The sequence below is a fragment of the Gopherus evgoodei genome, chromosome 2 (genome assembly GCF_007399415.2).
Source record: "Gopherus evgoodei ecotype Sinaloan lineage chromosome 2, rGopEvg1_v1.p, whole genome shotgun sequence".
Lineage (NCBI taxonomy): Eukaryota > Metazoa > Chordata > Testudines > Testudinidae > Gopherus > Gopherus evgoodei.
In genome coordinates, this window is record NC_044323.1 from 260,754,854 (window position 1) to 260,773,045 (window position 18,192).

Consider the following 18,192-nt stretch of genomic DNA (forward strand, 5'->3'; position numbering starts at 1 on the left):
GCCCGCGTGGCTCTCACCATGGCCGTGCTATGGCCCCCCAGCCAGAGTTGGGGCCAGGTAAGAGCTTGCGCGTGGGCCGCTGTGGGGAGCTGCAAACCCTCCTGCCCTAAGTTGGAGAAGGGAAGCCCATGGCGTGTGGACATAGGCCGGGGGCTGCTCTCAACCACACTCTACCCCGGGCAGGTGGAGGGTCCACAGTGCCCCACAGCTAATGGACTGTCTGGGGGTGGGGAGTGGGGCCTTGGTGGGGGAAAGAGGAGGTGCAGAGGCAGGGCCCCCTGCAAAAAATGGACAGGCCAGGCCCAACCACTTTCAAAAAGTGGAGGGTCATGGCCTCCTGGCACCTCTTATTCCTGCACCACTGGGCACAGATGGTACAGTTGTCTGATTTCATGTGAGGGGCTGTAGATTTTGTGGCACAGCTGGTACAGTTGCATGATTCCATGTGAAGGAGTTCTGGTTGCATGGCACAAACAGTACAGTTATTTGACTCCATGTGTGGGGGGTGTATGCCTGTGCGTGACACAGATGGTATAGTTGTGTGACTCTATATGAGGGGTTTTGGTTGTGTGGCACAAATGGTTCAGTTGTCTGACTCCATGGAAGGGGCTGTAGGCTGCATGGTGCTGATGGTTCAGTTTTTTGACTCCAGGTGATGGTTCAATTGGTTGACTCCACATGAGGGGCAGTAGGGTGCGTGGTGTAGACAGTTCAGTTGTCCAACTCCATGGGAAGGGCTATAGACTACATGGCACAGACAGTTCAGTTGTCCGACCCCATAGGAAAGGGCTGTAGTATGCGTGGCACAGGCATTTCAGTTGTCTGACCCCAGGGATGGGGGTGGCATGGCACAGGTGTCTTACTCCAGGGACTGTGTGGCACAGGCAGAACAGTAGTCTGACTGCAGGGAAGGGGGCTGCATGGCACTGGTTGTACAGATGTATGTTGTCAGTGCTAAGAGTCAGTGGTACAGTAGACTCCAGGGAAGGGGGCTGTGTAGCACAGGCAGTACAGTTGTTTGACCCCAGGGAAGAGAGCTGCATGGTATCAGCATTATAGTTGACTGACCCCAGGGAAGAGGGCTGTGTGGCACAGGCGGTACAGTTGACTGACCCCAGGGAAAAGGGCTGTGTGGTACAGCTGTACAGTGGTATGTTGCCAGTGCTAAAGGTCAGTGGCACAAGCGGTACAGTTGACTCCAGGGAGGGGAGAGGGTGCGTGGCGCAGGTGATAGTTGTATGTTGTCAGTACTTAGGGTCAGTGGCACAGGTGGTACAATTGAAGCCAGGGAGGAGGGCTGCGTGGCACAGGCAGTATAGTTGTATGTTGCCAGTGCTACGGGTCAGGTGCACAGGCGGCATGGTTAGGGGCACAGACGGGATGGTTGTGCAGTGCTGGGGCTAAGGGCCAGGGGCACAGATGGGACGGTTGTGCGGTGCCGGTGCTAAGGGCCAGGGGCACAGACGGGATGGTTGTGCAGTGCTGGTGCTAAGGGCCAGGGGCACAGATGGGATGGTGCCGGTGCTAAGGGCCAGGGGCACAGACGGGACGGTTGTGCGGGCTGCTAAGGGCCAGGGGCACAGACAGGATGGTTGTGCGGTGCCGGTGCTAAGGGCCAGGGGCACAGATGGGATGGTGCCAGTGCTAAGGGCACAGATGGTTGTGCAGTGCCGGTGCTAAGGGCCAGGGACACAGACGGGATGGTTGTGCGGTGCCAGTGCTAAGGGCCAGGGGCACAGACGGGATGGTGCCGGTGCTAAGGGCCAGGGGCACAGACGGGACGGTTGTGCACTGCCGGTGCTAAGGGACAGGGGCACAGACGGGATGGTTGTACAGTGCTGGTGCTAAGGGCCAGGGGCACAGATGGGAAGGTTGTGCGGTGCCGGTGCTAAGGGCCAGGGGCACAGACGGGACAGTTGTGCAGTGCTGGTGCTAAGGGCCAGGGCACAGACGGGACAGTTGTGCGATGCTGGTGCTAAGGGCCAGGGGCACAGACGGGACGGTTGTGCGGGGTGCTAAGGGCCAGGGGCACAGACGGGACGGTTGTGCGGTGCCGGTGCTAAGAACCAGGGGCACAGACGGGACGGTTCTGCGGTGCCGGTGCTAAGGGCCAGGGGCACAGACGGGATGGTTGTGCAGTGCTGGTGCTAAAGGCCAGAGGCACAGATGGGACGGTGCCGGTGCTAAGGGCTAGGGGCACAGACGGGACAGTTGTGCGATGCTGGTGCTAAGGGCCAGGGGCACAGACGGGACGGCTGTGCGGGGTGCTAAGGGCCAGGGGCACAGACGGGATGGTTGTGCGGTGCCGGTGCTAAGAACCAGGGGCACAGACGGGACGGTTCTGCGGTGCCGGTGCTAAGGGCCAGGGGCACAGACGGGATGGTTGTGCAGTGCTGGTGCTAAAGGCCAGAGGCACAGATGGGACGGTGCCGGTGCTAAGGGCTAGGGGCACAGACGGCGGGATGGTTGTGCGGTGCCGGTGCTAAGCGCTAGGGGCACAGACGGGATGGTTGTGCGGTGCTGGTGCTAAGGGCCAGGGGCACAGACGGGATGGATGTGTGGTGCTGGTGCTAAGGGCCAGGGGCACAGATGGGACGGTTGTGCGGTGCCGGTGCTAAGGGCCAGGGGCACAGATGGGACGGTTGTGCGGTGCCGGTGCTAAGGGCCAGGGGCACAGACGGGATGGTTGTGCAGTGCTGGGGCTAAGGGCCAGAGGCACAGATGGGATGGTTGTGCGGTGCCGGTGCTAAGGGCCAGGGGCACAGATGGGATGGTGCCAGTGCTAAGGGCACAGATGGTTGTGCGGTGCCGGTGCTAAGGGCCAGGGGCACAGACGGGATGGTTGTGCGGTGCCAGTGCTAAGGGCCAGGGGCACAGACGGGATGGTTGTGCGGTGCCGGTGCTAAGGTCCGCGGCACAGGCGGGACGGTTGTGCGGGGTGCTAAGGGCCAGGGGCACAGACGGGATGGTTGTGCGGGGTGCTAAGGGCCAGGGGCACAGACGGGGCGGTTGTGCGGTGCCGGTGCTAAGGGCCAGGGGCACAGACGGGACGGTTGTGCGATGCGGGTGCTAAGGACCAGGGGCACAGACGGGACGGTTGTGCGATGCCGGTGCTAAGGGCCAGGGCACAGACGGGACGGTTGTGCGATGCCGGTGCTAAGGGCCAGGGGCACAGACGGGACGGTTGTGCGGTGCCGGTGCTAAGGACCAGGGGCACAGACGGGACGGTTGTGCGATGCTGGTGCTAAGGGCCAGGGCACAGACGGGACGGTTGTGCGATGCCGGTGCTAAGGGCCAGGGGCACAGACGGGACGGTTGTGCGGGGTGCTAAGGGCTAGGGGCACAGGCGGGACGGTTGTGCGGGTTGCTAAGGGCCAGGGGGACAGACGGGATGGTTGTGCGGAGTGCTAAGGGCCGGGGCACAGGCAGGACGGTTGTGCGGTGCTGGTGCTAAGGGCCAAGGGCACAGGCAGGACGGTTGTGCGGTGCTGGTGCTAAGGGCCGGGGCACAGGCTGGATGGTTGTGCGGGGTGCTAAGGGCCAGGGGCACAGACAGGACGGTTGTGCGGTGCCGGTGCTAAGGGCCAGGGCACAGGCAGGACGGTTGTGCGGTTCTGGTGCTAAGGGCCGGGGCACAGACGGGACGGTTGTGAGGGGTGCTAAGGGCCGGGGCACAGACGGGACGGTTGTGAGGGGTGCTAAGGGCCGGGGCACAGGCAGGATGGTTGTGCGGTGCTGGTGCTAAGGGCCAGGGCACAGGCAGGATGGTTGTGCGGGTTGCTAAGGGCCAGGGCACAGGCAGGACGGTTGTGCGGTGCTGGTGCTAAGGGCTGGGGCACAGACGGGACGGTTGTGCGGTGCCGGTGCTAAGGGCCAGGGGCACAGACGGGACGGCTGTGCGGGGTGCTAAGGGCCAGGGGCACAGACGGGACGGCTGTGCGGGGTGCTAAGGGCCAGGGGCACAGACGGGACGGCTGTGCGGGGTGCTAAGGGCCAGGGGCACAGACGGGATGGTTGTGCGGTGCTGGTGCTAAGGGTCGGGGCACAGACGGGACGGTTGTGCGGGGTGCTAAGGGCCAGGGGCACAGACGGGACGGTTGTGCGGTGCTGGTGCTAAGGGCCAGGGGCACAGACGGGACGGTTGTGCGGGGTGCTAAGGGCCAGGGGCACAGACGGGATGGTTGTGCGGTGCTGGTGCTAAGGGCCAGGGGCACAGACGGGATGGTTGTGCGGTGCTGGTGCTAAGGGCCGGGGCACACACGGGATGGTTGTGCGGGGTGCTAAGGGCCAGGGGCACAGACGGGATGGTTGTGCGGGGTGCTAAGGGCCAGGGGCACAGACGGGACGGTTGTGAGGGGTGCTAAGGGCCGGGGCACAGACGGGATGGTTGTGCGGGGTGCTAAGGGCCAGGGGCACACACGGGATGGTTGTGCGGGGTGCTAAGGGCCAGGGGCACACACGGGATGGTTGTGTGGGGTGCTAAGGGCCAGGGGCACAGACGGGACGGTTGTGCCGTGCTGGTGCTAAGGGCCAGGGGCACAGACGGGATGGTTGTGCGGTGCTGGTGCTAAGGGCCGGGGCACAGACGGGACGGCTGTGCGGTGCTGGTGCTAAGGGCCAGGGGCACAGACGGGACGGCTGTGCGGGGTGCTAAGGGCCAGGGGCACAGACGGGACAGTTGTGCGGGGTGCTAAGGGCCAGGGGCACAGACGGGATGCGAGTTGCTAAGGGCCGGGCACACAGCCCCAGCACACTTGCCCTGCGGGTGCCTGAGGCTGGCGGGAATGCGGGGGCGGGAAGCCCGGCGGGCCTGTGGCTGTGGCCGGACGGCTCATGCTGGGAGTTGCTGCCGGGTTACAGGATGGAAATTCCAGGCGTCCCCAGGGAGGGAGCTCGGGCTCGGGGCTGTGAAAGGCTCATTTATCCAGAGCGCTGCTGCGGGGCGCTGCAGACACTGACTAACCCCCGCCCCGCTCCGGCTCGCTCTGCTCCCAGCCATCCCGGCCCCGCGCCCCCGGCAGCCCCGCACCATGCGCTCTCCGCCCGCCGCTGCCGCCGCCGCCTCGCTGCTCCTGGCCGCGCTGCTGCTGGTTGCGCCGCCGCTCGGGGAGTCCGAGAGCCCGAAGGGGAAGCACAAGCCGCTGCGCCAGAGGGAGGTGGTGGACTTGGTGAGTCTGCCGCGCCGCGCGCGCCTCGGCAATAGGGGCTGGGAATGGAGGGGTCTGGAGCAAGGGCTCGGGAGAGCGGGACAGAGCAGAGGGGACTGTAGTGGGGCTAGGAGTAGATGATGGGGCAGAGGGGGCCTGGAGAGGGGTTGTGGGGGCCTGGGAGCAGAGGGGGCTTGGGGAGGGGTTAGGAGGGCTGGAGTGGGGGCCTGGGAGCAGAGGGGGCTTGGGGAGGGGTTAGGAGGGCTGGACGGGGAGTCTGGGGGCAGAGGGGGCTTGGAGAGGGGCTAGGACTAGATGATGGGGTAGAGGGGGCCTGGAGAGGGATTAGGAGGACTGGACTGGGAACCTGGGAACAGAGGGGTCTGATATGAGGGGAGCTGGTGGACAAGGTTGGGAGCGATGTTGTGGATTTGAGGTGACAGTAGCAAGTAAGGAGCTGCTGGAGAATCTTCTCTGCTGCTTTTTTGTTCAAAGGGTTGGAACCACCCAATCCTCTCCTTTTCTTTAGCCCAAGAAGAGGCTAGTGCAGTCTTTAGGGGCCAATCTCTGTCTATTGTTGGGAGAACAGCTCCTTTCTGCCAGCCAGGACAGTTCCCCTTTCCCAAACCCAATCGTAATTTGAAGATCTGACCATAGTCTCAGTTATGCTGGGTCATTTTTGCAGGAAGGATGAGTAATTCGATTTATCTTCTTTTCTACATTTTATTGCTCACTAATTGTGATGATTCAGGGAGATGTTTAGAATGGATTTGTTTTCATGGAAGCTATTTCTTTCCAGATGCAGATTATGTTCCTCAGATTTTTACATAGCAGAGTCCGGAGTCTGTGGTTAAAGTAATACATACTCTTCTCTCCAGTCATGTCCGCATGAGGAAGCAAGGCCAAGTTAATGTGGCTGGATTGTTTCAATAAAAAAGAGTGAACTGTGAACTGCTATCCTTCCTTACTAAAACATCACCTATGCAAAACTGAAAATTTTAGGTCCTGATTAACTAAACTAGCATAGTAAATAAAGGACAAGATAAAGAAAAAAGGTTACTTTTAAACTAAAGAGCCACAAGCACTGAAAAACTCTCATTTTATTAAATCCCACTTTCCTGTGTGTAAACAAATTCACACTGGTGCTTATACATGGCACATTTCTGGATGCTGTTTCATTGCAACTACAAATGCACTGAAGGCTATAGAGCCATAGAAAAACCAATGGTATGGATTTTAATTCCCTTCAGCGAAAGGTAAGTCTTTGCAGGGATCTCCCACATGTATTCACTAACAACTATATTTTTTTAGGATGGAGAGGATGCTGCTGTTTTTGGTATATAGATGGCGTTGTCAGCAGATGTACCTAAATCATACCCTTCAAATGTACTTCAGTTTGAGGTGTATCACTAGTTTCAGTCCTAAACCCATCTGTGTTCAACACAGCTTTGGTGCCATCTCACTTTCATTGGACATTTTTTATACCAAAAAAATAAGGAATAATGAATCTGAGGTTATGGGAAATTAAAAGAGCGAATCCCACATCTTAAGTTTTCTATATGAACAAATATTTTTGTGTCTCTCTCATCTTGAATATTTGCCTGGCACTGCATCCTGCTTTTCAGCCTTGGCGGGCTGAGATCTATAACTCAGATAAATTGGTGGAAGCGAAGGAAACATACTTAAGTAGATGTATGCTAACTGTGTCAGCTAAAATAACTTTGACACAGACCCCTTCAAAAATAGAACCAAAAACATGACTAGGGGCCGCCTTGCTTCAACAGACACAACATTGTCATTTTACAATAATATGCTCATTCCACTTCAAAAGCAGCATACCATATGTGAAAATAATTGATCTGGTGAGTACAGATCGGTTTGGCTGAAGAGGAGACCAAAGCCCATGTAATTCTTTTGCATATGTGAGTTTCTGGGTTTGCAAAAGTTTAAACCACCCTCTCTGGAAATATTCAAAATTTCTTTAATGTTAGATCAGTTTGGAGCACCCTCTTTTTGGCTAGCTCTGCCCCCTGGTGGAATCGAAAACTAAAATGTCCAGTTAAAGTGGTGATTCTCAACCAGGGGTACATATACCCCTGTGGGTAAGCAGAGGTCTTCCAGGGGGGTACAGCAACTCATCTAGCTACTTGCCTAGATTTACAACAGGCTATATCAACAGCACTAGCGAAGTCAGCACAAACTAAAATTTCACACAGACAATGACTTGTTTATATTGCTCTATATCATTGATTTTCAGACTTTTTTTCCTGGCAACCCAGGAGCTGAGGATGAGGGGTTTGAGGTGTGGAAGGGGCTCAGGGCTGGGGCACAGGGCTGTGGGGTGAGGCCAGGAATAAGGGGGTTCAGCATGTAGGAGGGGGCTCAGGGCTGGGGCAGGTGGTTGGGGGTTCAGGAGGGGGTCAGGGCTCTGGGCCGGGGATGCAGGCTCTGGGGTGGGGCCATGGATGAGGGGTTTGTCCAGACCGGTCACAATGGAGCACTCTGGGGTAGCTCCCAGAGGCCAATACCATCAATTTGCGTCCGCACTACCCCAAATTCGACCCAGCAAGGTCGATTTTAGTATTACTCCCATCGTTGGGGAGGAGTACAGAAGTCAATTTTAAAAGCCCTTTAGGTCAACGGAATGGGGCTGGTTGTGTGGATGCAATCATTTTTAAATCAACCTAACACAGCTAAATTCAACCCAACCCCGTAGCATAGACCAGGGCTCCATGGAGAGATGAAGATTAGAATAAGCACCCAGTCAGCAGATGGGAAAGAATGTTCAAGATAAAAAAATAGTAGTGAACATCAGCACTGTCTGAAGGCTCCTGTTGCAGCATCTTCTATGTCTGCTTCTCCTGGCTTTGTCTGCACCCCGCAAATTGTCTCCTCCCTGGAGTTATTCCCTGGAGCTTGCATGGGTGGGGGACAGATGGAACTGCATGGGGTCCACCCTGCACAGCTCTGGGTCCAAAGAATAGTTTGGGATTGAAGGCAGAGAAGAGATAGTCCCATCTGAGTTTCATCTTCCTCTCTCCCAAATGTTATGTTTATACTGTTAAATATCATAGTCTAGTTGTTTAAAATGTAGGGTAACCAGATGTCCCAATTTTATAGAGATGGTCCCGATTTTTGTGTCTTTGTCTCCTATTACCCCCCACCCCCATCCTGCTTTTTCACACTTGCTGTCTGGTCACCCTGTTCAAATGTGAAAGCAAAGTGTACCATTGTAGTTTGAGGCCAACAACTGATCATATTAATATTGTAATCCGGGGAAACTTTTTTGGAAGGTAGGGGACATTGTACACTTTTCCATGCAGTTTTGTAGTTAACATAAATTAATATTTTCTATTAATGAAACTGCCGTCCTGCATGTCTTAGATACCCCAACAACAGCAAACTCAGCTGCCAATTTTAACATATTCATTTAATTTTCAGTAGAGGCAATGTGATTTCTTGCCACTCTTTCCTCACTAATAGAAGAATGTTCATAGCCCTCTATAAAAGACTCCTATCTTGTACAAAGTAAGCAACACTATTTTTAAGCCTTAGAATCAATAAACAAAGTGTGAAGAAAAGTTTGTGTTTTTCAGTACAATGGAATGTGTTTACAAGGACCTGGTGGTGTTCCTGGACGAGATGGAAACCCCGGCATCAATGGAATTCCTGGGACACCTGGAATCCCTGGTCGGGATGGGTTGAAAGGAGAAAAAGGAGAATGTATGCGAGAAAGCACTGAGGAGTCTTGGACACCCAACTTTAAACAGTGTTCATGGAGTGCACTGAATTATGGCATAGATCTTGGGAAAATTGCAGTAAGTAAGCACCCGTGATGTTGCAGTCTGATGTAAAGCAACACCATAGCAGACACTGATGGAAACTTTCTTCAAGGTTGATGCCATATAGAGTTTTAGTTCAGGCCCATTTCTATTATGCATAATAACTGATTGGACATTGAAGGTGGCTCATTTCAGCAATAAAGCTGCAGGTGAGAGAGCTGGGCTGTTCTGGGTACATACAGCAGACCTGTATTCAGTTTTCCCTTTTGAAGCAGTAAAACTGGAAGCCAAGGTTTTTGCTGCATGGATTATAAAGGTAATTGGCTAACTTACTGGCAAGATTTGTGCAGCATTGACAAGTCCTAATCGGTTCAACAAAGATATTGTGATCCTTAGTGCAGGCCTCTGAGCATGAGATTTTAAAATAAGAAAAAAACAAGACATTAATAGGTATGCAAGATGGCCAGAAAGAAGAAAAAAACTCCCAACTCCATAGTAGCTATACATCAAGCCTGAAATTGGTAGGCCTACTTTGTTTAAGTAGTACAGTTGCAGTCACAGGGTACGTCTACACTATCCGTCGGATCAGCAGGTAGCGATCGATCTATTGGGGATTGATTTATCACATGTAGTATAGATACAATAAATCAATCCCCGATAACTCTCCTGTCGACTGCTGAACTCCAGCAGTGTGAGAGGCGGAAGCAAAGTCGATGGTGGAGCCGCGGCCATTGATCCAGCGCCGCTAGGACACCAAGTAATTAATTAAGATACATCAACTTCAGCTACGCTATTCTCGTAGCTGAAGTTGTGTATCTTAGATTGATTCCTCCCCCCTCCCCACTGTAGACCAGGCCTAAGTGTGAGAACTAATTAAATAGATACAATAAATATCTAGTTTCTATTTACTTTAGAACTGCCCCTTAGTGAGCCCAATCAGCAAGTTATTCAGCATTGGGTAGAAGAGGCACACTTAAAAATTCAACTGAAAATGTTTTCTACTAAATTGTATAGACTGTCAATATTAAGATTCTTTCAGTTTTCACAAAAACAGTGTCTTGTGACTGCTAAATCCAGGGAGCATAAATGATAGAGAAATCATAAAATTATATTATGTAGGGAGTCAGGTTTCAAACACATCCCTTGTCTCCTTGCATTAGAGTAGTGCAATAGGATGGACTGATTGTAAGTCACCAGTTTTAATCATGATTTAAACTAGCATACAGAAAACCTTGATTTCAATAACTGATTTGAGTTTTGATTTGCATTTATACTTTTGAGTTATTTTTCTAAAGAAAAGTTGATTCTCAGTAGTAGGTACCCATTAAAACATGTTGATTGGCAACTAAAGGTAGCATTTACATGAAATCTGATACTTCTTTTTGCTAACCACATCTATCTATATTTAAGAAATTATACTGCAAAATTTATTCAAATTTTTAAATTTTGTAGGTCAGAAAATAATGAATGGTGTATTTATTTAGTAGGTGATTGTGGGTTTTTTTACTTGCGATTTATTTTAAGCTTGACTTGAGTGGAAATGGGACTTCAAGTAAAATACATACACACAGCTTTTTAATTTTATTAGTTAAAACTAAAATGTGGAGGATACATAAGGAAAATTTTTTTTAATCAAAACATGATTTGCATTTAAAACTGAGTTATTAAACAAAAGAAATAACTGTAGTTGTTGAAAGGAAAAAGCAGTGAGAGGCAAAAAGGCATCCTTTAAAAAGATAAATCTTAATGAGGAAAATAGAAAAGAGCATAAACTCTGTCAAATGAAGTGTAAAAATATAATTAGGAAGACCAACAAATAATTTGAAGAACAGTTAGCCAAAGACTTCAAAAGTAATAGCAACATTTTTTTAAATACATCAGAAGCAGAAAGCCTGCTAAACAACCAGTGGGGCCACTGGATGATTGAGATGCTAAAGGAGCACTCAAAGACAATAAGCCCCTTGTGGAGAAACTAAATGAATTCTTTGCATCAGTCTTCACGGTTAAGGATGTGAGGGAAATTCCCAAACCTGAGCCATTCTTTTTGGGTGACAGATCTGAGGAATTGTCCCAAATTGAGGTGTCATTAGAGAAGGTTTTGGAATAAATTGATAAACAGTAATAAGTCTCCAGGACCTGATGGTATTCAACCAAGAGTTCTGAAGGAATTCAAATGTGAAATTGCAGGACTACTATTATCTGTAACCTATCATTAAATCAGCTTCTGTAGCAAATGACTGGAGAATAATTAATGTGACACCAATTTTTAAAAAGGGCTCCAGAGGTGACCCTGGCAACGAGGCCAGTAAGCCTCACTTCAGTACCAGGCAAATTGGTTGAAACTATTGTAAAGAACAAAATTGTCAGACACATAGATGAACATAATTTGTTGGGAAATAGTCAACATGGTTTTTGTAAAGGGAAACCATGCCTCACCACTCTACTAGAATTCTTTGAGGGAGATGGGGGTCAACAAGCATGCAGACAAAGGAGAGCCAGTGGATATAGTGCATTTAGATTTTCAAAAAGATTTTGACAAGGTCCCTCACCGAAGGCTCTTAAGCAAAATAAGCAGTCATGGGATAAGAGGGAAGGTTCTTTCATGGATTGGTAACTGGTTAAAAGATAGGAAACAAAGGGAAGAAATAAATGATCAGTTTTCGGAATGGAGAGAGGTAAATAGTGGTGTCTCCCAGGGATCTTTATTGGGCCCAGTCCTATTTAACATATGGATGCTCCCCAATTTACGCAAGGCGTTCCATTCCGGAACACTGTGCATAACTCGAATTTTGCATAAGTCAGGAACGTATACTCAACCATTATGCAAAAGAACAACTTTCTAGCTTACGGAACTTTTTCCACAAGTGCGGATTTACATAAGTCAGGTTTGCGTAACCCATGGAGCATCTGTTTTCATAAACAATCTGGAAAAAGGTGTAAACAGTGAGGTGGCAAAATTTGCAGATGATGCAAAACTACTGAAGATAGTTAAGTGCCAGGCAGACTGCAGACAGCTACAAAAAGATCTCACAAAACTGGTGACTGGGCAACAAAATGGCAGATGAAATTTAATGTTGATAAATGCAAAGTAATGCACATTGGAAAACATAATCCTAACTATACATATACAATGATGGGGTCTAAATTGGCTGTTACCACTCAAGAAAGATCTTGGGAGTAATTGTGGATAGTTGTCTGAAATCATCCACTCAATGTGCAGTAGCAGTCAAAAAAAGCAAACAAAATGTTGGGGATCATTAAGAAAGGGATAAATAATAAGACAGAAAATATCATAATGCCTCTAAATAAATCCATGGTACACCCTCACCTTGAATACGGTATACAGATGTGGTCACCCCATCTCAAAAAAGATATATTGGAATTGGAAAAGGTTCAGAAAAGGGCAACAAAAATTATTAGGGTATAGAATAGCTTCTGTATGAGGAGAGATTAATAAGACTGGGACTTTTCAGCTTGGAAAAGAGGCAACTAAGGGGGAATATGATAGAGGTCTACAATCATGAGTGGTATAGAGAAAGTAAATAAGGAAGTGTTATTTACTCCTCCTTATTATACAAGAACAAGGGGCCACCAAATGAAGTTAATAGGTAGCAGGTTTAAAACAAGCACAAAAGTATTTTTCCACACAATGCACTGTCAACCTCTGGAACTCCTTGCCAGTGTTCAAAAAGGAGCTAGATAGGTCCATCAATGGCTATTAGCCAGGATGGGCAGGAATGGTGTCCCTAGCCTCTGTTTGCCACAAGCTGGGAGTGGGTGACAGGGCATGGATCACTTGATGATAACCTGTTCATTCCCTTTGGGGCACCTTCTATTGGCCACGGTCAGAGGACAGATACTGGGCTTGATGGACCTGTGGTCTGACCCTGTATGGCTGTTTTTAATGTTCTTATGTAAATGAAGTGATTGTTTCTGGTCACGTCCTTCAGGATTTTAGAACTAGGAGATCTCATCCTCTCACACCTAGTTTTTATTCATAGATTGGAAGTTGAAAAAGCAGGAACCTGTTTTCCTTTTCCTATCAGTTTCTTAACTTTGAATGAACAAGTTGAATAAACTGTAACGAAGAAAAAATTCTCTGCAACCACAGAAGAGGCTACTGTTGTCACAGGCTGGTTTAACACCTCAGCAATCTCTAATGTCCATGGGCTGAGCCACTGGTTTGATGTTCTTTAAAACTTCGGTAGCAAATAAGTAGAACTTAATATTAAGATCACTTTAAAATATTTAATAAATAGTTAATGAAGGCTTTAATATAATGTCATAATTTTAAGTAATTTTTAAAAGCAAATACATTTTAGAAAATCTGGTTTAACTAAATCATCCCTATTAAAACTTTTTTAAAAAAACGAATTTATCCACCTTATACAGCACCAAGATAATCCTGCATCTTTTCATCAACCTCTTCTGGCTAACATTTTGTGTTGAGTATGGACTGGCTTGAGAGACCTGGTAATACTATCCTTACTTGCAAGGAAGGGGAGTGTGGGAAAAGAAAGAAGAAAGATAGATATTTAGATACCTAACCTGAAAGCATTCATCGTCTCATATTAAAATATAGGCTCTCGTTCCCTGACATTCCCCCATTCTCTGGGATGTTTGAAACATAGATCAGTGTTTTGGGGCATCGACTTACTTGTCAGGTGCTGTTTTTTTTAATAAAAGGAGCAGAGGAATGAAGGGGGAGAACAGAAGGTGATTAACATATTCTCGAAAGAATTAGTGAAGTGAGTTCAAAAGCCACAGCCAACTATTCGTTCTTATTTTCCTTAGGAATGTACATTCACAAAGATGCGCTCTAACAGTGCTCTAAGAGTTCTCTTCAGTGGATCACTTCGACTCAAATGCAAAAATGCATGCTGCCAGCGGTGGTATTTTACATTTAATGGAGCCGAATGCTCTGGGCCACTTCCTATTGAAGCCATAATTTATTTAGACCAAGGAAGCCCAGAGCTGAATTCAACTATTAATATACATCGCACTTCTTCAGGTATGTATGTTAAAGCCATGTGCTTAGGACTGGAGTTCAAGATAAGGATGCAGTTAACAAGTGACACGGGGAACCTCTTAAGGACCTCCATTTAGAAGTCTAGGGTCCATAAAGGGGAGGCAGAGAAAGACAGTTGCTAGTTGATGATTTTTCCCACCTTTGTTGGAATTCAGTATCAGTATTAAAAATACAGTAAGAGCAGATTTTCTTGTGGATTTGGGTTTACTGCCACTCCATTTTTATGGTTTTACTAGCTTTAGTCATACTTTACATAAATGCAAGAAGTTAGATGAAGAGACTTACCTTATCCAGTCCAATCCACTGAGCTTCAATAGGATTCTATTGAACAACTACCGCTGCTTCAAATTAGGATAAAAAAGGCATGTGTGACGCTATGCCCAACTGCAGTATAACTAAATAGCACTAGTGCTTTGGTGAAATTGGAATACCACCTTTTAAGTTGGCAGTGTATGTTATTAGACTGTATTGTCTTTTGTGCAGTTATGTGCATCAGGTATGGAATTGCATGCAATATTCCTGGGAAGACAGACTAATTTCTGCTGGAGTTTCCAGCACAAACTCGTCTTTACCAGTGAGGTCTATCATGTTAAAAGCTAAAACCAAATCATATTCAGGAACAGTTAGTTATCCACATCTTATATGATGCCCTCTTCTAAGAAAGGGGCAAATCACAACAACAGTTCTTGTTCAATATCAAAAGATTATGATATGGGGAAAATGGGAGTAACAACTAAAATATACCTACACCATATGTCCCCTTAATACCCTGAATTATAAACATATACTGAGAGAAATTATATATAAAAGCAAAGGCTTGCAACATCTAACTTATCAGATGTTGTAGCACAGAGAATATTCACCACAGCGCAGCAAATAGGCTAAAAGATTTCACAGGAAAACAACTGCTGCTTGTAACAGGCCTAAGGTTATTGGGAAGCTAGCAGCTCAGCTTTTTGCCTACGACAGAAGGTCTCTGACTCTCTGTCTCTCCTCCCCCTGGAGCAGTATTTCACTACAGTAACAAGAAAATCCATGAAAACCCACTTGTGTGGCCATAGTAGGCCTTTCCATGAAGTATCAGAATGGGTTTGTTACCCCTGTATTCATGTCTCCCATTAGCATTGCCACTACAATGGAGACTGTTGAAAAAGTGAACAGAAATAAGGAACTGTGTATGGTTAAACTAGTCCTATAGATCATAAAATTACTTTAAAAACTTTGTATAATGGTTTAACAAACATTTGGCTGCAGATAGTTTCTACCGAGGCCATGGTACCCTGGAAGACAATATCCCCTGCCCCGCAAAGACTTAAACAGTAGCAACATAGTAACCCTAACTAATGGAGTTTCTATACAGAGTTCCACTGAACTAACGTTCTTTGGCATGTTAACTATATGAAAGTCAGGATATGGGAAAAAAAATCAGTGAAATAAGTGATACTGATTATTTGAAATAGGATACGTTTGTCTTTAAACAGTGGAAGGACTGTGTGAAGGAATCAGCGCTGGGTTGGTGGATGTTGCTATTTGGGTTGGTACTTGTGCAGATTACCCAAGAGGTGATGCTTCTACTGGATGGAATTCTGTCTCTCGTATCATCATTGAAGAGCTGCCGAAATAGAAGTTTTTTCTAAACTTCCTTATAACCCATCGTTCCCAAGCCCCCCTATCAATTTTTTATACAGATTTTGTACAATTAACTTTGAAATTGAATACTTCTGTAGAGCTTTGTAAGCATCTGGCCAGAATACACAGACTTGCTTACAAGCACTGTAGTTGAGCTTTTCCAGCTGAACTGTTTAACATGTAGGCACATCACTGTTAAGCACACCTGGCAAGTTCTTCTACAATATATGTTTAGAATATTAGAAACAAGTTTGTCCAGTTGTTTTATTATAATTTGGACTGAATATTTATCACCTTTGTAAAAACTAGAGATTAAATCTTTTTATATCGGTTAAATAAATAAGACCTTTTTTAAAGAGAAGCAAAAATCCAGGCTATTTTATTGTCAGCAAAATGCAAAGGGTTTTACTTTTTACATGACTATTACGAAACAGGTGTATTAGAGTAGCTTGACAGACATGAAAGTAGTATCTGTGGAGAAAATACTATACTTTATTCTTCATTTTAGATTTCAAGAGCATTATTTAAAAGCATCAAATCATATTATTCGAACTTGACTGTACTACTGTAGCACCAGATTATTCAACTTTACTATAGTTCTGATTCAACTCCCATTAATGTTAGTGAAAGTTGGATCCAGGCCGATAAGCAGCAGAAAATATCTCATTTTAAAAGATTAAGTTTTCAGCATACCATTTTGGCTTTTTCACCACTAAGTTAAATAACTCATTAAGAAGTTCTCCGCACCCAATTTGTTTTTAAAGTTTTACAATTTAAAAGCTATGTGGTTAGGAAGAACTCAAATTTTCCACTGAAGACACAATCCAAAGGAAAAGTCACTAAAGCATGTATAACATGTGAAAGTGTAATAACTAGTTTTCCCTAAAATTAAAAAGAAAAAAAACCTGTACAGCTTAGATTCAGGTTTTAACTTTATTTCTTTAAAAAAAAGACCACCACTTTGGCTCAGCCAGGTTCTGAAGAGAATATGCAATACATATTTTTTAAGATTGTTGCCACATTTCCCTCTCAAATTTCTACCTCCATTTTGCAGTGAGTTGGTATCATATAAACTAATCTGAAACTAGGAGGGCTGTCAGGCTCTTCTATCTGGAAACAATATCAGTGTTGCTGCTGAGGTCCAGCAAGCTATACAGCAGATATATCTCCCTAGAACTTTGTTCATTGCCACTGTTTTCATGGGGTTTCAGAGTATATTCTCATCTTCAAGTGGTTAATAATGCAATGCCCTATTGAATTAATCCTACATAATATGTACTTGATTTTTTTTTAAAACAACAACTTCATAAGGCACATGAAGTTAACAACTGCATTATACAGAGATGTTAAGTTTCGTAATTCACATGATGGCCTTTGAGTAAGTTCAGTTATCATTCAAGTACAAATGAAATGTAAATATTAAAAATGCCCAGATAATAAAGAAGGCTAGCTAATGGAACCCTAATAGTATCCCATCTCTGCTGAATGCCACTAATTTCATAATTTAGACATTTATGTTCTCAGGTCTGTGTGAATGGGAGTAGGAATGAGTTATTTATTATTTGTATTACTGTAGCACCTGGGAGCTCTAGTCACAAACCTGGACCACATAGTGCTAGGTGCTGTAAAAACACAGCACCAAGATAGTCCCTGCCCCAAGAAGCTTAGTTAGTAAAGACTTAAACATGCAGGAAAGATTAACCAAGAAGGCAGTAAGATTAGTCAATTGAAACAAACATTCCTCTCAATATCAAGCTACTCTTCAGATAGTTGAATTAAGAATGCTCAACAACATTTTACCTTTTGCAATGTCCTAAATTCCAGGATCATAAAATTACTCAATCCAGACTCTTTCCAAAATTACTTCTTATGTATAACGAACTTGCCATAGGTTAGGCTGGCTTATTATGAAAAGATGAGCTTTTGGAATAATCAATTTCCTAAGCAATAAAGAAGGTAAACCAGTTGCCATGCTCCAAGTTACTTAACTTACAGGCTGAATAATTCTTGTATTAACTTTATTAACTCCTGCCTCTCATTCGATACTTTATACAAAACAATTAAATGCTGTTACAAACGTGGATATTTGCAAAGAATGCATTTTCCTGATGCAAAATAAAGAACAACTAAAGTCTCCTAACTCCGAAAAACTTGTACCCTGGAATGCCACTGCTGTTTCAAGTGTTCTTCTACAAAATGTCCTGTAATCTTTGTTTATTGGGAAAAGTGCTGATGCAAGTTATGACAATCACACTCTTAAATTAAGAGGCAAGACGGCATTTTTTTTCTTTTAAAAAAGGCAACTTCTCCCATGCACACTGCTTATGATGGAAGACTACATATGGACTCATGCATTTCTGCTGTGGTGTCAAGTAATACTTTGAATAAAAAGAACAATACTTGTGGCACCTTAGAGACTAACAAGTTTATTTAGGCGTAAGTTTTGTGGGCAAAAACTCACTTCATCAGATGCATGGAGTAGAAAATACAGTAGGAAGATCACACACACACACACACACGAGAAAAGATGGGGGTTGCACACACCACACAACAAAAACACTAACCGAGGAACCTATCCTTGCAACAAAGCCGGCTGCCAACTCTG

The 18,192-nt window shown here is 46.4% G+C and overlaps 1 protein-coding gene across 1 annotated transcript; it reads left to right on the forward strand.

Moving 5' to 3' along the window:
- Positions 1-5,030: 5,030 nt before the first annotated feature.
- On the forward strand, positions 5,031-18,052 carry CTHRC1 (collagen triple helix repeat containing 1). Its single transcript, XM_030553643.1, has 4 exons — positions 5,031-5,168; positions 8,744-8,965; positions 13,724-13,940; positions 15,440-18,052. The coding sequence occupies exons 1-4, from the start codon at positions 5,031-5,033 to the stop codon at positions 15,580-15,582; spliced, it is 720 nt and encodes a 239-aa protein (XP_030409503.1). The 3' UTR covers positions 15,583-18,052.
- The last annotated feature ends 140 nt before the right edge of the window (positions 18,053-18,192 follow it).